This window comes from Lagopus muta, chromosome 20 (assembly GCF_023343835.1).
Source record: "Lagopus muta isolate bLagMut1 chromosome 20, bLagMut1 primary, whole genome shotgun sequence".
In the NCBI taxonomy this organism is placed as follows: domain Eukaryota; kingdom Metazoa; phylum Chordata; class Aves; order Galliformes; family Phasianidae; genus Lagopus; species Lagopus muta.
The window spans coordinates 3,883,323-3,907,943 of NC_064452.1; the positions used below are offsets into that span (position 1 = coordinate 3,883,323).

At 44.1% G+C, this 24,621-nt stretch overlaps 1 protein-coding gene across 1 annotated transcript in view; it reads right to left on the reverse strand.

Annotated features, from left to right (window-relative positions):
- The window catches only part of TAOK1 (TAO kinase 1), a 56,041-nt gene that overhangs the window by 15,351 nt on the left and 16,069 nt on the right, over positions 1-24,621 (reverse strand). Inside the window, exons 2-12 of the mRNA XM_048966544.1 lie at positions 17,008-17,234; positions 13,972-14,043; positions 11,087-11,188; positions 9,441-9,486; positions 8,804-8,900; positions 8,332-8,445; positions 7,454-7,545; positions 4,928-5,021; positions 3,754-3,835; positions 1,716-1,883; positions 664-867 (exon numbers count right to left, since the gene is read on the reverse strand). Of these exons, the coding sequence (XP_048822501.1) occupies positions 664-867; positions 1,716-1,883; positions 3,754-3,835; positions 4,928-5,021; positions 7,454-7,545; positions 8,332-8,445; positions 8,804-8,900; positions 9,441-9,486; positions 11,087-11,188; positions 13,972-14,043; positions 17,008-17,139 (1,203 nt within the window). The 5' untranslated portion in view covers positions 17,140-17,234. The remainder of the gene's footprint in view (positions 1-663; positions 868-1,715; positions 1,884-3,753; positions 3,836-4,927; positions 5,022-7,453; positions 7,546-8,331; positions 8,446-8,803; positions 8,901-9,440; positions 9,487-11,086; positions 11,189-13,971; positions 14,044-17,007; positions 17,235-24,621) is intronic.

Consider the following 24,621-nt stretch of genomic DNA (forward strand, 5'->3'; position numbering starts at 1 on the left):
TGTGCCTTTGTTGCATATCTGGGTAAAGAACAAAACATCCCAACCACACCTATCATTAACTGGGAAACGTTACTGGGCTGAGAAAATGCACGATAAGCCATCTGCAGGGAGAGCAGCATGGATCCCAGCGACACACTGCACTGCATCCTGCTCCAACAGAGGTAAGGCAGCCAAAGTGACTTCACCCATGGCCATAGAGCTGCACTGCCTTTTTGGAGCATCTTTGCTCGTTAACCAAATACCCAAATCATGTGCTGGGTGCTTCAGGAACGATTTCAAGCACCACTGTGGTCTTGGATTTAACAATTCAGAAACTAGAAGGGGAAACCCTTGCATCCTTTTGTCCCCTGAAGCAGCACTCTGCAAGATAAGGGCACTCACTGAATAATCCTATTCACAACCGCCACTGCAAGTCCTCATGATGAAGCAAGCAATTTCAAAAACAATTTCATTAGTAAAATAATTGTTACAGAATCAAAAGAAATAAATGATTTTTATAGCAACTTTCAAATGCAATTTAATGCATTTGTGACACAAAATTAGGAGCTGCAAATAATGACTTAACGTAGGAAGCACTCAATTACTTTTTTTGACCACTGAACCAACCAAACCCATTCTCTTTTCACATTCTCAAAGTTATCCAGCCAAAAACCCGATGCTTACCGGCTTTAAGTGAATGACAGAACTATTTGACATCACTGTGTGGTCCCCTTCCATCATATCCAGCTCGCTCTTATCATCCGAGGCATCTGGAAGACTGTTAACACTACTGCTTTGGCTACTGGCACTGATAGACATACTAGGAATGGACTGATTACTTCCGACACTGTTCACTGTTCCTGTCCTGCCAACACCATGATCTTGTTCCTAGCAGGAAGGAATTATTAAAAAAATACAAAAAAATTAAAAAAAAATTAAAAAAAAAAAAAATCAAGAAAATCCAAATCCCTTACAGCTCTGTCAGCCGCCATTACTAGATTATATGTTCATTCTGTTCCTTTACACAGGCATCTACCTGCCATGTCATGGCAGTTCCCACCCTCCAGGCATTGTCATGAAGCATTTCTCTTGCGGGATGCTGAGGAGAGAAAGAATCACCCTTGTCAAGATTAACTGGCTGATGTCAGATTCTTTTCAACTGCAAGCCTGTTAACAAGCCGAACTGCATCACGACTCAGCCCCAGCGTGTCACCAGAAGTGTTCTGACACCTGCATCAACTCAGTAAGTGTTCATCTGGGGACCCCGCATGTCACATAGCTCCCTTCTGTAGATGACAGAACTGGACTCTGTAATTCAGAGCCTCCACGTGGTGACTGCAGCACGCCACCCAAAGCAAGAGAAAAAATGAATTTCTGTGCATGTTTTTTTTTAAAGCAAGTACAAATTTCTGTCTTAAGGAGCAGAAGAACATTCTCTAGGTGTACACAAAAGATTACCAAAAGCCTTGTGTACACAGCCAAAACAAGGGAAAATTTGCACAACTGGAAGTTAGCAGTTGGCACATGGGCAAACAGCACAGCATCTTGCCAGCGCTGGGCATCTTCTGCTTGTCCTTGTGTGTGCCCTGAGGTAGGCTGCCCTCCAAGCACAGACAGGAAGGCAGAGTTTATAACCAGGTGTGTAAACAGCCTCCATTGGTTTCAGCAATACCTGAGTTATGGTTATTTACATGACATCACCTTCCCTTGGTGCAGCATTCACATTTTTCCCTCACCTCTTCCTCCTCCTGCGTTTCAACTGCAGGGCCGTTATGCGCCTCCTGGAAGAGGAGCTTCTTCATTTTACGGTACTGCAGGTTGTCCAGTTCTCTCACTGCATCCTTTGTTCTCTGAATCAAGTCTATTAACACTGTTTCAGGCCGCTCCCGAAGAACAAACATGTGCTGCAGAACACACAGATAGGTGAGTGACCTCCCAGTGCTTGAAGGATACAACCATTATGAGCTCCGGTTGGGTTTGTTAGTTCTCTTTCCTGCACAGGAGGAGAATTCCCTTACAACTAAATGGCATTATATTTAGACTTCATGGTCCAGCCAGAGTTCAGAATGACTGTTTTCTGATGGGAGACAACCACCAAAAAACAAAAAGCAACGTGAAAAAAACAAACAGCAAGCAAACAAAATAGGTACATCACACACTGTGAAAACAAGCTCTGGTTAAAATTAGACTTCTTCAGGTGTTGGTGTATTTCAAGACATTATCTCCAATTGCATTATCCTCCGAGGAGGGTGAGCAGCAAATAATGTAAGAACACTTAAAGCCTGAGATGGTTGTTATCTTTAACCACATGGTCAATAACGTATCAGCCAGCTCTCAGCATAAAACCCCATTCCTTCTTTAGTACAGCTAGATAATCAAATATTCAGCACGCAGCTGTGAGTCATAAAACAGGCTGCAAACCTACATGCACTTCACTGCATTTCACTGCAAAGGTAGCTACATTTTGCCAACAGGTAAAACAATTCTCCCCTCTGTATGTCAGATGCAGCTTTTTCAGCCTCCAGATGAAATGTGCTGTGCAAGCACGAGTCATTATTAACACCACCACTAGTTTCATTCTGTTCCTTTGGAGGACTGCATCCCCATTTCCAACGTGTCACATTCCCTACCTGTCCCTCTAAAGTGGCACGCAGCTGTTTCAGGCTATAGATGGGGAAGGAATACAATCACAAACGTTTCATTTCCATCAGTGTTCACTTTAATTGCAGTGCGCTGCTCAAAATAAAACCGATCTGCAGAACTCTGAAATGGCAGGACTGCACTCCCACACCAAACCTTTCCTGGGTAATTGCACTTTTCTTCCATAATTCACCATTTTTAAAGAGGCAAAAGTTCTCAGAACCATTTAAGTAAAAAACATGCAAAAAGGTGATGATAAAACCTTCAAAAATAGCATCTGTGTTCAGGCAATGCAAAATTTTGGAAACGTGGCTGTTTAACAGAAACGTGGCTGGGGTCAAAAACCCCACAGTAATGCCATGAGCACTGCGAGGAGAACAAGTTGGCAAAACTCAGGATGCCACCTGATGCCACCTCAGGAAATCCATCAAAGTCACACTTAGAAGAAAGCAGCTGGAACACCAAAGCTCTGGGTGAGCTGCATTCACTTAGGGAACACCGCAGCTTTTGCAACTATCCATCACATGGACTGTTTCTAGTCAAAAGCAAGGAAAATGAAGCATCTGCAACATACAGGAGGAAAAATGAAGGGGAAAAAAAGCAAAGAAATAAAGCAGAAGAAAATCTGCAGATGTCAAAGGAAAGCATGGGGAAGAAAAGCTTTCTTACGTCTTCTTGCCCCAGGGGTAACCATCAGAACAGCAGATTTCTACGTGTAAAGCACACAGGTGATGGGAGAGGATAAAAAGCCTTGAGAGGTATATATAGCATAGAATAAAGAGGGGAGTAAAGAAAGGTATTTGTTAACTTATGTATGGCAGCTCTGTCAGGATTAATTACAATCACTGGAAGGATAGACTGAGCTTAAGAAACTGACACCCCTGACAAGCTGATGGTCATCCAGTGCCACTTGTTGGAGCGTTCTTTTATGCTGAGAACAGAACCAGCACAGAGAATCACCTGGGGAACTGCACCAGATGCTGCAAAGGGACAGGAAAGCTGCAACACCCCTCAGCTCAAAGGGAGCGGGGACAGCTGGCAGAGCATTGGTAAATGGAACCTACTACTGCAGGTGGGACAGAAGAATGTCACCATGCCAGTATGACGTGGAAAACAAAGGACAAGCAAGCCCACCTTGAGAAGCTCCTCTGATGTAGGCCTGTCTTGAGGAATCTTCTGGAGGCAAGAATCTACGAAGTTTCGGAAATAGTCAGACCTGTGGAAAGGGGAAAACATCCACCTGAGTGACCTGCACTGAGACATGCATGTCTGGGTGCTGTTAGGAGTGCTGAGGAGGAATCACACAGACCCACTGCTCCTTACAACCCCCCGACGGCGCCCACCGCTTCCAGTGGGCCATTCCTGGGACCTCAGAACCACAGAATGCTTTGGCTGAAGAATGTACAAACATGGGACAACTCGAGAGCTGCGGAAGCGCCGCACGCAAACAGACACCCACTTACTGCTGTGTGAGCAGCACCCTGTCAAATTCCATCCTGCACCAACTCTTCAAGGCCTACCGCAGCCACAGATAGCTTTTCTCTCTTCCCCCCTCCCACCCAATTCCCCACCATGGGCTTCTGCTACCTCCATTTTTCAGTAATCTGAAGAAAAAAAAATGCATGAAATGAACCAAATGTTTTGTCAAGCACCAGGGTGTGAAATGGCCTCACCAGAAAACCTCTGAAGTAGAGAAAGAATTCTAAAAAGTATGGCACAACGTATTATGTTAGAGATACGAGACCAGAGCTCAGAAAAACATAATTAGGAAGGTTTTAACCCTTCTGATAAGTTGACTGTGTTTGCTGATTCAAAGCTGAGTCGCTGAGGCTGGGAGGCACAAAACGTTGCTACTGTGATTCATTCTTTTGAAGTTTGTGCAGCAGACATCTGCCACATGCAAGCAGTGTCTTCATCTCACAGAGCAAAACTTCAACAAAACAAGATTTAGGAACTGACAGTGTGGTTTGTGATTTAAAAATAAAAAAAAAGAAAAAGCAAAAACAAAACACAGAAAACCACATTTTTGGCCAGCCTCTGAGCTGCAGAAGTTTACTGGCCCACGAACTGGATTTATTACAGGATCCTACGTTCTTCCAGCAGCTCATCCTGTTTCTACTGCATTCGACAGTCTAAAATGCATCTTTAGTAATTGGTCAGTTTCATATGTGGGGTATACAGTGAAGCTAATCAGAACCTTCCGGCTCACATCTTCCCCATAGGAATCCAGCCATTTCAGGAACTCAGCATGACAAAGCACTCCATTTACAGCACTTCCCTCCAACATTCCTCCCTCAGCAATACTCACCATTCATTAGACTGTAGTGTAGGGGATTCATTCTGCGCTATGTGATATAAGGCACTCATTGCGTTCATGTTAAACAAAGGAGGCTTCCTTTCCGCTGCGCAAAAAAGAAAACGACTTTTATGGAGGGGGACAGGCGTTTTTCGCTCCTTTGCATTTCTTAGTTTACATCCCTTCAACAAGAAAACCGCATCGGCAGAATCACGGCTGCTGAACAGCAGCCCAACCCTGCAATCACACAGATATGTTGGCATGTGTCCTGTGCCACTGGTCCCTGAGCAGAAGATGAAAGCGCTTTGAAGATCAGATGCCTCGTCCTCTCAAGTTTCCAAATTACGTGATTTATCATAGTTGAGTTCTCTGACTCATTTTAATGTTCTAAAATAGGAGTAAGTTAACAGGGAGATCTATACTCAGCATCCAGCCATTAACATTCTTGGTTTGGTGTCACCCACTCTGTTTTATTATTATTATTATTGCTATTGTCTAAAAACCAAAACGCTACAGCTGCTAAAAATGCTAACAAGAATGCAATTTTTTATTCTATCGGGACATCACAGTAGAAGTGATGAAGAAAATCTGGTTGCAACAGCCATCAGATCACACTGAACTGACTAAGCACCGGGCAGGAAGTCAGTAGCAGGCTAACTCTTATACTATTTTGAGAGTTGCATTCTCTTTGGCTCTTCTCTCTTTCAAGCTTGTGTTACTCTTATAGACTGACACAGCATGAAAGCTTAATGAGGAAGGAGATGATCTCACTGTAACAACAAAATTGAAGCTTCATCAGAATGTTTACAGGGTAGACCTATAAAGCTCAGCCTCACTATAAACACTCCAGAGAAGCTGCTCAGGCCACGAGGACATTCCTACACCAGTGAAAATGCAACAGAAAACTTTCCTTCCTGAAAAGAGAAAAAAAAGGGGGGGGAGGATATTTATTATTATTCTGCTTTTTGAGCCAAATAGTAGCAGTAAGCTGTGTACCAGAGATGCTGGTTAACTCATCGCTGTCAGAGAACAGACCAGGCCCTACAGATTCCTGACAAATAGTAAATTGAAGAGTTAGGGCTCAGATGTGGCAGCTGCCCTTCCCCAAGCTGTTTGATAACACTTGCCTTTACTCGGGATCAAACTCCTTATCCATTTAACCACTTTAACTGACTGTTCTCCCTACCTTTTTTCCTCTTAAAACGAGCATCAATCTTCAAGAAACAGTGAAACTGAGCCTTCAGTGAGGGCTATTTCTACAACTAAGCAATAGCTTGAGAAAATATCAGATGTCTCCTTTTCCTGCCTCCTTTCCAGGCTTATTTCAAAGCGGCACAACTGAGACACCGCACCAACCCAGCCTGGAACACTCTATCACCCCGACCCAGCCTCACCTCCACCAAGCCAGGAGCCATGCACAGAGCCCAACGCTTCATAGTGCAAGAATGCAGCGTGCAGGACGGCACCCGGGGGTGTGGTGGCCATGAGCTCAGTGCATTCCTAGAGCACTGCATCCAGCCAAATCTCCTCGGTCCACTAGGAGCAGCATTCTGTCATGACAGTCACACCCCTTGAACTTGCTTTACATTGGCAACAACAACAACAAAAATCTCTGCTCTGAAGAAAGAATCTGATTTCGTGTCTTGGAAGAAAATGAAGTTGACAGTTGGGAATGTCAGACAGCATTTTTAGCTAAACTGTGCAGTTTGCATGGATTAGTGTGCTCCTGAGAGCTCCTGCTGCCCAGCCAGGCTGCTCCTGCGTTGAGGTCTTTGGAGTATGAGCAATGCAATGTGACAGGGCTGTGAGGACAGCCCCTGGGAGCAGAGCAGGAGGCAGCCCACATCCCACCAGCTCCCAGGGAGCAGATCCCACAGGCTAAGCAGCACTGTGTGCTGGGCTGTGCTTCGCTCAGTGTATTTTTGTTCCCAGAGAATATCCTGTGTTCAATTTAAATAGAATGCCATACTGACACAGTGCTCTTACACCAGTGCTCCACTTTAAGTAAAAAGTATTTTCTAGCCAAATTTATTCACAAGTGACAAAATGCACTGCATATAGCTTTGAAACTGTTTACTTAACCCGAATTTCCTACTATTGCAGGTCTCATTAACACATCCTAAAATTGCATGGAAATAACATCAATTTACACCACTGTTTTCACATCGATTCATTCAATGGTCCATTTCTAAACCTGTCCAGCAAGCAGGCTGTTTTTCAGTTCAAAAGCGATCAGGCCTTCCCACAGAACACGAACACCTTCATGATACAGCTCAGCTGTTTTCTTCATCTAACTCTTTTTCTTGGGATAATGGAAACGCTGCCCCAATTCATATCAAATTGGAGACTTGGTCCTGAATTCTGTACAGCATATTTGGTTCTCTTCTCTAAAATTCAAGCCCCAAATTCCCCCCAGTTCCAGACAAGGAAGCAAGCATAAATGCTCTGCACTGTAATTCCATGGAGTAAGTTCAAGGTATTAAATAACTACATTTTATAGTTTGTTGCTTTTTTTTTTCTTCAAGGAAAATAACTTACCTAACTCAATACAGGTAATTCCAAGAGACCAAACATCTACTTTGCCGTCATACTGCCCTTCATCCATGGCTAAAATCACTTCTGGGGCCATCCTAAAATAGGAAATCAGTACTCATAAAATGCTGTGCAATAGAGCACATCAACATCAGCAGCACTGCAATGAAACACAACGTTTCAGTGGTTTCAACCACCAAACACCAAATCATTCCCCAGGATATCAGCATGAACGTGGCACACTCGGAACAAGGACCATTGGTATGTGGATAGAGCTTAGAATGCCATTTGGCTGGGCACCCAGGCTAGTGCAAGCCTCCAGGGAGGCTGCATGGTGTGTTTTGTCCAGCTCTCCATTTACACCACCATCTTGCCCTCCCACATTTCCAACAGTTTAGCTGGCTGGCCAACTCTGGTGAAATAATTATAGCATGCAGTTGTGTAAACACCACAGATTTGGTGTAAGAGATCAAAGCATACAAGGGATCTGCAAAGGGTTTTGTTCAATGAACCTGGCCTTTCCTATGAGAGAAAAAACACTTCAGTTATTCCAACATGCGGTAAGAGCACACAAATTGTTCAAGCCACTGGGGGAATGATTAAAATACATTGCAGATGATTAAATCCCACCCCCACCACTTAAAGTCGGGGCAAGGAGAACAACAAAATATTTTTATCACTTTTTGTGCACTGCGAGTACAAGGAATCACAATTTCTCAAAGTCAGAACCTAATTCCACAGAATCTCTTTTGCAGAGTACATTCTATCAACACCACAGTCAGGGAATCACAAAGCTAGCTGCAATAAAGCCCAAATATACTAAATAGCCAGTAAATGATTCTTTCACTTCACAGCTCCAGAACTGCTTAAAACACTTGGCTTACCAATATGGCGTCCCCACAAATGAGTTGGCAGGAGATGCTATGGAAGCAGATCCAAAGTCAGCGAGTTTCACCTGTCCTGGCTCTGTCAGCAGGATGTTTCCTGCCTTGATATCTCTGGTTAGAGAAAATGCAAATGTCAGTATGATTCCCCTCCAAAACAGAAAATCTTCTGCAGGAGAGATCACAACACAACAAGAATTCACATGTTCAACCTGAAAAACACCCACATTTCTCCCAAAGACAAAACCTTTAATCTTTGCTCAGCATCACTGTGGATCTTTGAACCTAGCTTGTCTCAAAAATCAACTTAAAGTCTCAGCTACATCTAATGGCACACCTAGATAAGCTTCATACAGAATCACTACAAAAAGAAAATCTCTGCTTACAAATATTAAGTTTGGGATGAATAGAATGCAATCATTGAGGTAAATCATCCACAAGTCTACGAGACAGCTAAAGTTTAACCACTTACCTATGGATCATATTGTGAGAATGCAAGTATGCTAATCCCTGGAGAGCACCATGGGTAATTGCTGCTATTTCCACTTCTTGCAATGGCTTTTTATGAACTTCAGGAAAGAATTTATTTGAAATTCAATATTAAATAAAACAATGTAGATTGCAGCATGCAAGTGAGAACCGTTAATAATGAAAACACAGACAAAATACTAAAACTTAATTTTACTGGGTCCAGATAGAGAAACAAAAGTTCAGTTTAGAAGCAGTTTCCAGCATAAAATATATTCTATAATCAGATGTATCTACAACAGCAGCTATATTCCAACAAGAGACTGCCTTGCAACTGCCGCGTTCCTGTCTGTTCTGGGGCTACTCTCCCAAATATCAACTTGGAATTCAACATTCAGTTCCCCATCAATGAACGTTCCAGGACTTGGGATCTAGCTTATGGCAATTCCCACATGAATAACTGAACTGGAGCAACAAAAGTGACTCCCAGACAGCTCAGCTTTTGGTCCTGAACTGTTGCTGGCAAGGCAAGGAGATGAACAACCCACATTTCTCCAAAACTTCACTTCAAGAAGCTTGATAGAAAAATGACTATTTAACAAAAGAGCTGATTTTCAATCAAATAAACACGTGTGACATACCTTCTAGTAAGTCTGATGCTGATCCTAAACAATATTCCATAACAAGCTGTATGGAAAGAAATCAAAATAGTTGTTAGAAAATCTCTAATGGAGATGGCAATTATTACTGGTGCATACAGTGCTGCCTGCAGTCTGCCCTGTGTCCAGCAAGGAGGAAGAGGAGGAGGTACAGGACTTCAATCTCAACCTGACATCTTATGGATGCCCTTTAACAAACTCCATGTGTTCAGACAAACAGCTTTCACATAAGAAAAAAAAAGGAGGAAGACAAATATTGAAGAATATATTGTATCCACCAGAAGCACCAAATTACTGCTCCTGAAAAACAAACCTATAATAAACAATAATGAAATGGCATTTAGAGTGACCAGCAAAAATCCTATGCTAAACTTAGCTGGAAATCAACAGTGCTCAGCTATAACAATGCAAGTATTACTTATAACATAAGCCCATCTGAGCACTGACCCTTGCACAAGGGCAGCTCCAGCTGCAATTAGCACAGCCTGCTTGTGTAAGACACCAAGCACCAACACTTCCAATGAAGGCGAGAGCATTTGCACAGCCAGTTATGCACTGCATTACATATCTGATTTTACATCCACGTACCCAATGTGAGTGCTACACTGCACTTAAGCTCATCAGAGTATTAAGGGGCTACTCAGGGACTTACTTGCAGTTTTGTTCCTGTCAGATCTGAAGCAAAAAAAGAAGCTAAAAAACCTCATCCTAAAAAACCGATTTATTGAAGGTGATACAGGACACTACTTATACCTTCAATTATTACCTCAACTATTTGATTCACTTAGCATACAATGCTAAAAAGACTTTGTCAATGAAAGGTGCTAAATCACACTGAGTTTGACAAGGTGCTTCCTCTGCATAACCAAATGCAGCTATTCCCACACACACGTTTTTATGCAGTCTCATACAAACTAAATTTAGTTTGGGGGTTTGGATTTTGGTGGTTTAAATCAAATGTCTGAGAATCGTTAGGAGATGACAGCCAGAGATAAAACCAGCTCATTGGTTTTGTCATTTAAACAAACGCCACTACCAACAAGAAAGCATCAGAAATAAACAACACACAACAGAAGAATTCAGTTAAATAGTAGAAATCCTAACAATTCAAAACATACCTTGTTTACAATTACCAGCAGGGATTCTATTCCATTAAAATACAACTGAACACTTACTTCTGGAGCACATTAAGTCAACCTGCAAAGTACTGAGCAGCTAACATTCAGTGGCACACCAAGTGCTTTGTTCAGCCAGCTGCAGGTACCTAATAAGGGTGCCAGGCTCACCTGGACAGTAGATTAGATCTTCACTTTTCTGTAGAGTAAGAAAAGTGGTAGAGGTTTTTTATTTCCTCCAGTTCCTCTTTATTTTGGATACTCAACCCATTGAACTGGGCACTTTGGTGTAACAGCACAATCACCTTACACTGCAAGTTCAAGGAAAAAACTTCCCTAAAGCATGCTTTTTAAAAACTATGCTTAATTTTGCTGAGCATCTGTAATGCCTTTGCCTGCACTTATCTGAGTCTGTGCAACGTAAGTGTTCAGGTCCCTCCTGGGAGTCAGCTGGACACAGCTTAAAGCACCCTTAACCAAGGCCAGAGAAGCACAGAGTGCAGCAATGCTTACCCATGCCGTATGCTCCCGCAAATAGCAGCCTTTGTATTCTATACTGTTAGGGTGTTTTATTCTTTGGAGGAACTTGACTTCCTTAATAATATCCTGCCATTTCTGTAGGAAAAAGGAACAGAAAGACTTCGTGAATCTGTTGGCTGATTTTTTTTAGTTAATATGTCATTTATTTGTTTTAAAAGGCAGAAATCAACAGTAAGTTCCAAGTTAAAAAAATTTCCATCGACACTGTGATTCCCCAACTCACCTACAAAACAAGCTCACTGATTAACCCTTTTGAGAAGAATCTGTCATCAGTGTAATGTTTTATATCCGTAGGTACACATACGATACACTGGCAAACACCTGAGATCTGAGGAAGCACTCAAAAGGAAGCAGTTCTCTTCAGGGATACCATTTCTGCTGCCCAACGAAACACAGACCTCAATCTGAAAGTGAGGTGAATGAGTGCCCTTAAGCAGTGTCACCCATCTCTTCCTTAAGTCTCACAGACATCAAGACCTATCCCTACTGGTAACTACATCGTGCTAGAAGATTTGGCAGCTATGAATCAATGTTCTTGATAACACTTCTCTATTACTAGTTACAGGCAACAACTTAATCTGAGGCACCTATAGGCAAGGGAATCCAGATTTATGATAAGAGGAATGCTGACAGTGCAATAGTAAAACACAAAAGAGGCCAACAGGTCGTTTTCTAATGTGTGCCTCAACACTTTCACTGCTCCCCTGGAGAAAATCAGCAAGTCCTCCAGCTCACTGCACACCCATCCAACCTCAGGCAAGAAAGACAACAGCTGGGAAGTGCAATGGTAGAAGTAGAACTGCTGGGAAAGAAGCTCAGTAACACATGCAGTAGCTGAAACCATTCAAGTATGGAGAAATGGAGATGTCAATATGGTTGTGTTGACACTGAAAATGTTTTCAAGAAAGAGTATCAGTTCTGAAGTTAAGCAGAGCAGAGCTTCAAGCACAGGAGGTTCCAGCCCTGAGAAGCTCGTAGGCCCAGCAGCGCTCCTCAGCTGTGTGGGTGGGAGTCACTGGTGGATGGAGGGTCCATGCATGCAATGGCTTTGGAAAAAGCACAAATCCCAAATCTTCCTCAGTAAAAGGAGGCACAAATGAAAGCAGAAAGTGGCCGCCACTCTTGAGGAACTCGGTCACTAAGCATCTCTCAGCACCAGGAGTTTCACGAGAACAATGTCTGTGTGGCTGTACTGCCACAACCTTTCTCATCGACCCAGTGCAAAAATGATGCTGTTGCCTCTGAGGTACTGAGCAACAGAAGGCAAATCAAGAAAGCACCTCTCTAGGCTTCTCCTATACTGGGAGGAGAGGCAATGCATTAGTAAAGACCTACTCATCATCTCCTGAGTTAAAAAAAGCTCTGAGATCACACGATGAGTTTAAATAAGTTAATGAGTTAAACGAAGTTCAAAACTTCTTTTTAAAATAGCACATGTTCTTGTTTTAAAGAGTGATTTACCCCACCAATCATAAAATCTTATTGTGCAAACAAAGCAATCATAAAATGACATCAGAATGCCCTTAGTTCCCTCTACATAGGCGACATCGATGCTCTAGCAAACCTCCAAAGAAAACAAAGTAAGGAAATGGAAAGCATTTTAATCCTTGTCTTGTTACTTTCTTCAAAATAAAGAAACATATGCACCAAAGACAAACAGAAGTTATTTCTGAAGCACGCACAGTTTGTTTCATTCATGTGAACAGAGTATTTATAGCTCACAGTAATTAAAACAGCAGGACAAGTAGTAAGTACAAATTATTCTTTCATCAGTACACAGTTAAACAAGTCACTGCAGTGACAAAATAGAAGAATGCACAGCAAATTTAACTATGAAGTTAGAATTACTGGAGAGACATTGCCACCTTTACCTCCTACACACAGGAACAGAAAGGAAGCAATGCCTCAGTGGCTGGCAGTGCAGATGATCAATACACAAAAGGCAGTTTTTGTTGTGAGTGAAACTCAGCAGAGTGAGGCTGCCTCTAAGACTGGGATGTAGAGAATGGAGGGAGGAAACCCACCAGTGCTTCAAACAATATGTTTACAGTAAAGACATCTGCTGAAAAAATCATGCCATGATTTGATAGATGTCAGTACCACAAATAATACCAGATCAGCTGCTCGTGTCCTGTCGAGCTTTTCAAGAATCTGTATTGGCACTTTAACGTTACAAGTATGAAATCAATTATCTCTGCTAAGCATCTTAGGAAAAAAGACACATCTGGGGTGGCCAAGAAAACACTGAACATTGAAACCTCAGAGGCCTACTTTTCCAGATCACTCTGCAGAAACAACTTTAATCCCCAGCCCTGACAGTTTTCCCTAATTGTGCTGCTGCTCATTCACTGCTTTTGTTCTAGCTGCTGCTTCCAGGGAACGATGCACTCAGTCACACGGCTTGGTGTAAGGAAAGATTCTCCCTGAATCTCTCACTACTGCATCCACCACTACTATTCCTAGTAAGCCTCTGTCTATGAAGCAAAATGGTTCCTTTAAAAGGGATTTAGAATTGAATGTTTAAGGGTTAAAAAAAAAAATGCCTGAATACATACATGCTCTTTTCTATTTTTATATATATTTTGGGCCTTTTAAAAAATTATTGTTTCTTCACATTTATGTGGCCCCATAAATTGCACTTTGCATCTGAAGAATCCTGCTGATCTTTTCCAGGTGAAGATAAGACAGATAAACACGGAGAACAACAAACAAATCTGTTCACACTGTATCCTCATTCACCTTCAGTCACAGGAGAGCTCTCTCTCATCACAGCCCAGGCTAATTGCAGCCATCCCACAGAATAAACATTTGCAGCAGTCTTGATATACTTAATATGTATACTCAGATATTCTCCATACCTCATTGGACTGCTTCCCACTGTATGACATCTTCTTGATGGCCACCACCTCGTTGGTGCGCACATCGCGTGCCTGCAATGTCAAAAAGTGATGCATCAGTTCCTTCAGGTCACCACTTCCCATGAGGTGCAAAGCAAACACTCACACACAAGGGCTGAGCTCTGAGAGAAGCGCTGAGAAACCTCTCTCCATTAGAAAGCTGCTGCAGAAAGTGAGAACTGAAGCATCTTCCAAGGGGTGTGAGTGCTGTACCTACCTGAAATCTGAGATAAGGTGCAACAGCTCTCTGTGCTCAGCGTCCCAGGAGTTGAATACCATCATCCCTAAACTACAAATCACAGCTTACAACAGCAGCTCTGATTCAAGCAGAACGGATTTTCTCTAAATCAACATTTCCCCTATCCTTGATACGCTCCAGACAAAACAGAAACAAGGCCCAGCCCCCCTGCTCCATCCCAAACGTAAGCAGAGATGTCACAGGACGTGCAGAAGATCCCTGCTCCAGCAGCAGCTGCTTTCTTCCCAGTGCTCCCCCAAATCAGCTACCGTGTCTTAAGGGACGAGAGATCACACAGGGATGGCAGCACGTGGCGATCCAACCCCAGGTGCTAGCTCAGACTTCCATTTGCTCAGCCCAATCATGTTGCTTACGCTGCAAAAGAAGCCTGCGTGGTTTTTCACACTTCAAAGGCAGACGTCCTGATTTCAGGCAGTAACATTTCAAGATAAGGCAAGTTTTGTCTAAATTGGCACACAGCAGTGGCCTGTGCACCTTACAGTGAGCCTGCACCCAGCGGGGATGAGGGCCAAACAAGGCCCCACCTGCCTCTGCTAAGGACATCACTGGCACAGGGGTGGGGGGGTCTCTCAGAGCAGTGCAGTTAATTGGGATATGGAGCCAAATGATACAAATCAAAATAATGTGCATGCCTGCAGTCACTGATGACTGATGGAAAAGCTGATTTTTTAATGTATTTGTACTACCAACAGCCTATCAGAAAAGGGATTAACGAAATGCCAGCACTCTGCCTCTTGTAAAAGTGGTTTTCAGTCCTATTTTAATTCTGCCATTCATTAAAGAGATTCCCAGAGTTCCCTGCCAGCCCTTCTTTCAACCAGATACAAGCTGGAACCATCACTTCTATACCTTCCCTTCTGTTTAAGAGGACACTCCCTGCTGTCTCGCTGATATTACAATACCTTTCAGTGTTCATTTTTGTTGGCTTTGGTGCCTTTTCTTAAGCAGGGGTCTGGGTTTTTTTTGTTTTGGGGTTGGTTTTTTTTTGAGACATACCTGTATGTACATATATCTCCTAGATCTTTGCCTCTAATGAGAGGCAATCTCTGGAACATGCAAGTCAGTGAGGAGCTGCAATAAAGCAAGGAGCAAAATACTACAGCAGAGCAGAAGGAGCAGTGCTAACAAAAGGGAGTGGGTCATTCTTCAGCTCCATCTGCAGCATTCCAGTGCAGTAGGTTTCCTGTGTCAAAGCTGTTATTACATTGCAGAACATGCAGCAGGGTTAAGGATAATACAAAATGATCCCGAGGTGCCAGACTTGCAGTTTCTAAGAAACTAAACTAGGAGGTAAACCAGCAACTTTCATATCAACTGTAACGAGGGGTGAGAAGCTTTTTGGCCATTACAGGGCATCTCAGGACAGAAACCAAGAAGAAAGAAGAGTGGATTGGATGCCTTGGGTAACTGCAGCAGTGACAAAAGCAAGGCACGAGCAAAAGTGGAGGTATGTCACCACTTTGGTCAGATGCTTTAAAGCTGTTACTAACTGTAATCCAGTATCACATTGATCAGAGAATGTTTAGTAGTGTACATTAGCAGATTCAAAATCTTGCTAAAGAAATTTGGTTTTGTTTTCTCTCTAGCTTTACAGGAGACAAAGGACCCAAATCATACAAAGCCACAGAGTGCTGCAGATGCCACGATGGCAGCATGCTGCTGATGTTTGGGAATGCCATCAGCCTGCAGGTTATGTCCAGCTGAGTGCTGGTTGCACACATTCCTTTATAATGTACAGCATTCCTGACAAACTGCAGAAATATTTCCACTTATAGGAAGACAGATTTTCTGTTCTCTCTTCGTATTTCCACGCTTCAAGCCATGTGAGCAAGGGTAGGAAGCATGGCCACAGGTGAGTGCTGCTTCATCAGAAAGCACCTCCTCCTCCAGATCTGCTCCCAGACAGCAGCAGCTCATAGTTTTAAGCAAGGAACAAAATTAAGAAGCTTTTCCTAATTAGTTCATCTGTGCTGCATTAAATTTGCGCTGGAAGGTTCCCAACATGGTCTGCTGCAATTATTAACAATGAATAGGCATCTCATAAAATCCTGACACAAATGGCTTTCTGAAGGAAAATTGGCAGGTTTGGCCACACCTCCTGTAATTATAAATGTGAAAAGGTTTTTTAGAGGAAAATGGTTTTTTAATGAAGGTCTTACAGTACGCACTTGGGTTAACACAGAGCAACCTGCAGACAAAGCTGCCCTGCAGTATCTGAGCTACACAAGCAGCCTGGGAGAAGCTGCTGTCCACACTCTCCTGTCAATAAGTTTTATACAGCTGAAGAATGGGATTCTTGCCTGCAGTAGGGAAGGATGTGTCAGGCCAAATGATAACAAAAGCCCCAACATCCAGGTGCCAAACACAAAGAATGGCTGTAAGGCAGCCTGTGGGGGACACACGAAGGGAGAGAGAACTCCTCTCAAGGGAGAAGAGATGATAAGGACACAATGAGACCAACAGAACTGCACTGTCAATCAGAATCAATGGAGCCAAAATACATGTTTTAATCTGCAGAAAAATCCCTGCTTGCAATGTAACAGTGCACCTGAAAGCACTGGGCAAGGGCCACGTCTCCAGCTCTTCCTTTCAGCTTGTATGCAAACACCTTACAGACACTGTCAGTCTGCAAACAACCTGAAACTGCACAGACATGCAGGAAAACACCTCTGCTCCAAACATCACACAGACATTCACAGTAGTCATTGCTAAAATCCATGAGGCACGAGGATACTTACAAAATAAACTGCTCCAAAGCTTCCATGGCCAATCTCTCGGAGATCTGTGAAGAGCTTTTCTGGATCTTCTTTGAAGAAGAGCTCTGCAATTTCGGGGTCCTTCAGGCTGCCCGCTCTGCTGGTTGATGGCATCCTGCTGGGCAGTGAGCCGACCGACTATCTGGGTATAAAGTGCTGCCTCAACCCTTGGTTCATCTGTATGAATGGAGCCTCTTCAGCATGGATTACTGCAAGAAAAAGATTGCAATCCTTCACTGATTATCCTCTGCTCAAAGACCCACAAACAAAGCAGCAGAAGAGCAGCTTTCACTTCTTCCCAAGCACGCAGGCCCATTACATGAAGCAGGGCAACCCACCCACTGGGATGGCAAGATCCCACTGAGACAGCAGTGGAGCATTTCAGCAGAGCACAATTCCAAACCAAAGCACAAAATGAGATGCATTTCCTCCCCCAGCACCTGCCCCATCACCTGCAGAGAGGTCAGCAGTGTGGCTCTGCCCCACACTGATACCAGCTTGTCACCAGGGAGCCCCATCACTCCGAGTGCCTCTCCCTGAACAACCACACATGCCACATCTCCAACCATTGGATGGACTTTCCAAAGCAGGGCTGCATGCTCATACACCATTAGGAATGCACAGAACCTTCTCTGTTCACACCGTGCGTTTGCTTTCACTACTGAAGATGTGCCTTGGAATCCATCCATAAAACAGGAGTACTTTCAGGTTGTGTCAAAATCCTCCCATTTCTCAACACCAGGTGAAGCCACACAGACAACACAAGCAGAACATGTAGGGGTTTGTCCTATGGGAAGAACGTGAGTATTGGGATGTCCTCATAGTTCCCAACAAATTGTGTCCTGCTAAAGCTGTTCTCTGTCACCAGCAAACAGCTCACCATGCTGCTCAGTGCCTTCATAACACTCTCACCTGGTCAAGACTTGCACTTTTTCGATTGACATTGTATATTTCAAGTTTACCTTTTAGGTTTTATATCTTTATAATGGAAGAAAAAAAAAAAAAAAAAAGACAATAAATCTGATTTCACCAATCTGCCAGAAGGTCAGCCCCCATCCGTTTTTCCACCTTTTCTGGACATTACAAACTCCACCTTTCTCCCAGCCCATCAACCAATCATTGCACGTAGCAGTTCCAACAAGAATGAAAACAGCCATGTTCCCGATGCTGGTGCTCCATGCACCACTCTTCTCCAGGCAGCTGCAGCATGTGGATCTTCCACAGCCTGCCTGCTCCCTGCTAGTTCCAGCAACTGCTGCAAGGAGAGCACAAGAGACAGCAGAGACATACCTTGCTATGGTGGTGAAGCCTGCAAGATTCCCCCATTCTCCCGCTGAAGACATGCGTGGGAGAGAGAAAGCAGAGCAGGGAGCTGAAATCCAGCATTTCTCTAGATTTCATCCAAGCAGTCAGGATGCAAGGAGATTTCTAGCGTAACCCAGAGCACTCTTTCATGACAGCCCAACCCCGGGGGCTAAGGAAAAAGCAACGTGAAATCCCAGAGGTGAAGCAAGCACAAGATCCAAGCTCGGATCACACAGCTCTGGCAGGCTGGGCTTGTGAGCGAGCACACACACACTGTGTGTCAGTGCAGTGTGCAGAGTCACCCGAGCAGCTCACAGAGCACATCTGAGTGCCAGCAGAGCAGGGCTGGGGCACAGCACTGAGGCTGCACTGCCCACACCTTCCTTACATCACACAGTAACGATCATGGCAAGGGAAGGGAAATAATCAGCTCCAAGTGAGCCCCTACCTGCAGCCTGCTACATTTATGAAGACTGGAAGAAAAGTTTTTTTTGTTATTTTTCTTTCTTTCTTTCAAATAAGCCAACAATATTCCACTTGATTCCAGCTCTAACAAGCACATAACACTGAAAGACAACTGTTTCACATTTACAGCCCCGAAAGAAACAATAGACAAAAAGCATCAGTCAGAAAAGGGAGAGAATGGAGCGGGGGGAAGGGAGCTGATAACCAGAGCACACTCAGTATTATTGAAGGAATGCTTCTTGGACCAACGGTAATGATGTCATGTTCCATCTTTTAAGAAGCATCAGATTCTCACAAAAAGGACATTGTTGTTCAAAAGCAACTGCTGCAATCCCAGCATGCCCTTTTGCCTACATCTGTTAGTCGGAGGGGCTAGGCTTGGATAAACCTGCTCATATGGCTCCGAGTCACACGGCCCCGCAGCAGCGCGTGCAGGGATGTGGGCAGGGGACGTGTGGCACAGCTGGGACTGCTCCTGCCCCACTGCTGTGCTGCTCCTGGCCTGGCTGGAGAGCATGTCCCCAAAAAGCCACCTCCAGGCAGCGCCTCTCGGTGCAGAGCAGGAGAATAAAAGCAGGCGGTATGAAAAACTTCAGCAGGATAGCAGCAGCTGTGCCCATCTTCTGCAGTGACACCGGGGTGTTCTGGGGAAATGGAACTAGAAGCACTGCGATTAGCACGTTGCTCTGAATGTACTGACAATACAGATGAGTCTTAAAGGAAAAAAACAAAGAAACCCCGCAACTAAAGTGCACCAAAAATTCAATTACAGACCAGCAAGCAGCTGGTTTTCTAAATTACGGTCAAGCTGCAGTGACATGTTTTACATTCTTCCAGCCAGGCAGTCTCTTTGCTGCAGGTTTTGGATCCTGTTCGGTCCCATTGTGCATAACATCATTAACAAACATGGCTCAGGGCTGGTGGGCTCGTGGGGCCATGGATGGGGACACGATGGTGCAATGCCCTGTGATGAGGCCATCACACTTTTTAGCTGCTCAACTCGTCTAAAACAAATCCCACTGGTTTTTCCCATTACCACTCGTACTAAACAAAAAATACTGCCTTGCATACAACACGACAATCAGTGCTTAGATCAAGTCTCCAATCCAGCAGGGTGCTGTAGGAGCTGAAAAAGACTCAAAATAAACCAAGGAATGACCAACTCAATCCTTGCAAACTAGTGTACTGAGTGACTGTCATTACCAGTGTAAATGGCACTGATGACAGGCCAAAATGTTTTTATCAAATTACTTTCATCTGAACAAGTGTCAATGAGCAGAAACTGCACGCACGCATCCTCAGAGCTCTGTGAATAGCGAGGACGTTCCCTGTAATTACGGCAGCCCTCAATGTGCTCACCTCGAACCTCTGCCATGGGGAAGCTGCGAGGTGAGGAAGGGGTAGGACCTGTTCTCTCGGAGCTCCCTGCCCGTGTCATCCCATGCCCAGCCCTGTGATTAAGATGCCCCAGGATCCCACAGAGGAGCACAAGCCTAGCCCAGGTGCCACGGTTGCTCTGTAAGTAAGCCTCACGCTTTGGAGACTTCTCTCCTTGAGGTGCAGGGAAGAGAATGCATTCGGCTTGCCCTGCAGATGAGCAGCAAGCCACTCGCTGAGACCTTCACTCATCTGCTGTGCTCCTTCTCAGCCTCACGCCCAAATCCAAGCGATGTGAATGATGACAAGCAGAGCCCACTGCACCACACGAAGCACGAGCACTCCACAGCCTTTGTAGTTCCTTGGTTCAGAAGTTTGTAGAAACCAACACGTGACAATTAGCACAGAGGCTCGTGGATTATTAGCATTAAAAAGCAGCACGTGCTGCCCATACAAATGAAGTCCCAGAGAGTCAACATATTCAACATCTCAGCTTCTGGAAGTGGGGAAATTAGAACAGAGCTAAATATTCATCTCAGGAGCACAAAATGGAAGCCTTGCACAGATGAACGCACCGCGAAGCTGCCCACCACCCTGCCTGTCCTTGCATTTCACCAGCTACAAGAAGGCAAGCCAAAAAGACTCATCCAATGGCTCACAAGGCCAACAGAAATGCTGCCCTCCATTACAGAATTGTAAACAAGCTATTATTTGCCATTTGAAATGTAAATCTTGCTTCACATTGTAGTTGTCTGCCAAATTATACACTTAATGCAGTAAAAACTTAGGAAAATTTATGTCAGTACGCCAGACGTTTCTCCCTGCTAAAATGTACATTACATTTCAGGTCTGTGCAGGAGCCCATGGCTCCATCATCTTCAGGGCTGTGTTCTCTAACAGAGAAGACAACACAGTGAATATCCAACACAGACAAACACCAGGCCTGGAAATTCCTCTTACCCAACTCAGAGCCGTGGAAGGGGAGAGCAAATGATGACCACAAAACACAAATCACCATCTGGGAACTGGTGTTTCGATATATATGTATATACACCTCAAGCATTGAATGCAGTGCAAAGAGTTGCTAAATTTCAGAGTAGTTTCCTCTGCTTGCACCCTGTTCCCTTGCTCTTGCACCAAGTAGATGGGAACAAGTGTCATCATGCAACTGTTGAAAGAGGGAAAAGGGATTTTCTCCCACTTACACACAGGTCAGGCGCAGGGAGTGTATGAGGCCCTGATTAAATTATCCTCTCAACACACCATTACAATTTTCCTGAACTGCTTCCAGCTGACACCAAAAATTTCCACCACCATCAGAAATATGGTGAGCCACAACTACTGAAAGAACTGACTGAAAGATTTTTTTCTTCTGCTTACAATTATGCCCACAGCAAGAGTTAGATGGTAAGGCTGCCTCACACTGACTCAAAGATTTCTGTTCATTTTCAGTCTAGCAGTGAAGGCTTGACCTACAAGCCCAGTACTTTATATGTTTTAAAGTCACAGACAAATCACACCCCTTTTTCTTCTAGTAGATGCAGAATAGAAACCCGTAAGATTAAAAAAGACAATGTGATGACTGGCATATCCAGCGACTGAGAGAGAAAAATCACCCTTCACATTGCTGTGGGTATTCCTTCAAACATCTCTCAGCACAGGCTCTGGTCCACCTGGTATCAAAGGCATCACGGCCTTGGTGACTCTCACAGTGCGAAGTCCATCACATCTCCCAGCCCACAGAACAGGCTGTGATTTTGGTCACTGGATCCATGTGAAACCACACAGCACAGACTGCTTGCGCACTTGGGTAAGCCTCTCCCACCAAGCTAACTACATACTTCTAGTTCTGCAATCTGGAGATCTTCCTAGAGTGGTAATTAGAAGGAAAAAAAAACATCCCAGAAGTGAAACAAGAAAAACTTGGAGATGCAGCAAGTAGCATTTTGCTCCTCCTGTGCCCTGAAAGAGGGGCAAGAGGCACTGAGAGCATCTTCCTCAGTGTCCCATTCTGCCCCTTAGCATCATACTACGCTGGCTAAGTCATGAACTTGCCTTTCTTTTCATCATCTTAAAATTGCCCTTTTTGCTACACTTGTTCTCCACACCACGTGTCATTAAGGAAAATGGAGGTGCAGATGAATGGCATTCTTCCAAAGACAGTTAGGAAAATATTTAACATGCTGAAGGAAAAAAAAAAGGAAGGGGGAAAGGGAAAGATGAGAGTGTCAGCCTCTGTGCCACAAAGCCCTCCTGCTGCCAAAGGCTGAGGCAGGAGAGGTCCCACAGCTCTACAAACACTTCCATCATTCGCAGTACAGCAGTACAGAGCACTCTGTGAAGCCCTACAGCCCCATGTGCACCCATGAAACAAAAGCTGATGGAGAAGGAGCAGAGTTCCTCCACTGCAGCAGAAGTTTACAGCACAGAACTGTCAGGAAATGCTGTTCCCTTTGTATCTTTCACATTCTCTTCCATCTGTACTCGTAGAAGGAAGAGGTTTATAGGGATGAGAAGAATTGGTACCTGGATGCTGTGCTGAATCCTGATGGCTTTTTGTTCACACAGGCTTTTCTTCCCCAACGTGACAAGCGTTTCCCCCTCCAACAAAGCAATCCTGGCATTCCAGTTAGATTCCTTCCTTGACTTGAAAAAAGGTTTTTGAGGAATGGTTCTCTCCTGGAAAAACCTCTTTGTAGATTTGTTTCTTTCCTTCTCTGCTTCACCACCTGTATTTTTTTCCTTGTGTTATACTTCCTCACAGAATAGCCTCAGGAAGACACTTTTATCTTAGAACACTGCTTGCACTTCTCTTATCCGTGCTCTTGTACACTGTGCGGCTTACTTTGATTCCCTCTCAAGATTCTGACACTAAAATGTCCATCACCTCTCCCTGAATCACTTACCCAGCACACTCGCTGAGCTGTGCTGCCTGCATGTTTACTTTCCAGGAACGTCAGCAGCCAGAGGGTCAGGCAGGGAAGTTCCCCACAGCTCAGGATCTGTGCTTCTGGGTTGGGTGTAAGCGTTTACTGGGACGATCTGCACCAACAGCAAAGCCAATGGAAGCACCAGTCATCCTGTGCTCTCCGTTCTGTTTTCTGCTCTGTATTTCTGACTGTTTCTAAGCAGTAGTAAAGATGACCAGCTGGGCAAGCCTGTTCCTGTGCTGAAGACAGATACTCTGTAGAAACTGTACCTATATTCACAACAGTTACAAACGTGACGACACCTAACACTTTCAATAATCTGAAGATATTACTTCTGTTAACTGCTAATTTTTGCAACATCACTCACCTGAGACACACCAAACGCACCACAAAGCTTACCGCTTCAATAACACGACTGATGCAACTGAAAGAGATCTAATGCCAAAAAGCAGCCTGTTGGGTTGTTTTTTTCTCTTTATTAAAACAAAGCATCCCATTGGATCTGAAGTTGAACCTGCAGAACAGCCCGTGTTCATTTCTCATGAATGTTCAGGAAGCGCCAACCATACCGACGTCCCCAGCGCTACCATCTCCAAATGCCTCTGCTTGTGATAGTTCTGGTATATTTATTATGAAGGTCAGCTCTAAATTTAGTAGTTCCTTAGGCTAGCAAAGCTATGAGGAAGACAACTGGAAAAAATGAAATCTTCTGCCCGCCTTCTTTAGCAATTCATTAGGTTCAGAGTGGCTGCCAACTATTTTCCTGCACTCCATGCAGCATCGCTGACCTAACGCTGCTCCGATCCGCAGTGCCTGCAGTCGCAGTGCAGGCCATGCACAGTGCTCAGGAGAAAGGCAGCTGATGGGAGCCCACTGAGCCCAGGGGCCAAATCCTGGGAAATTCCAGCTGCCCATAACAGCTCAGATGTCCCAATGGGTCCAGAATTTCAAGCAAACATTTCTTGACTGCTAACCAATTCTGCCCTGGAATGAGAAACATAGAGAATGGAAGCAAATCAGCTGTTTTGGGCTCAGGGCAGATGACCTAAGACCCAGAAACAAGCTACTAAAGCCCACAGTACAGATAATTACCCTCAATAAAGGAGGTAATTAAAAAGCAGCAGTATCACACCGTTTCAGAAAGGAGGCCTGAAAGGAAGGCTTTCAGATCAATAGGAAAACGAAAACACTTCAATTGTGCAAGCATGGGGTTGGCAGTACCAAAAATGACACAGGATCCTTAAAATAGGATGTGAATGAGAACCAAAACAGGAGATGAAAGACCAAAATTAATGAGCGGTCAACACCACCCCTGCTCCTAAACTAAACCTAACACACATGAGATGAGTCTTGGGCAGGCAGCTCAATGGAAGTAGGTGCACAGTTACATGAAGATGATGTCAAATTAATGAGAGAGAATCAATTGGAAAAATAATAACAGAATTTCTCAAGAAACATCAAGGAAATCTCTGCCAGTCTGCTCCTGGCTATTGTTCTCCACTCATCCACCAGCAGCAAA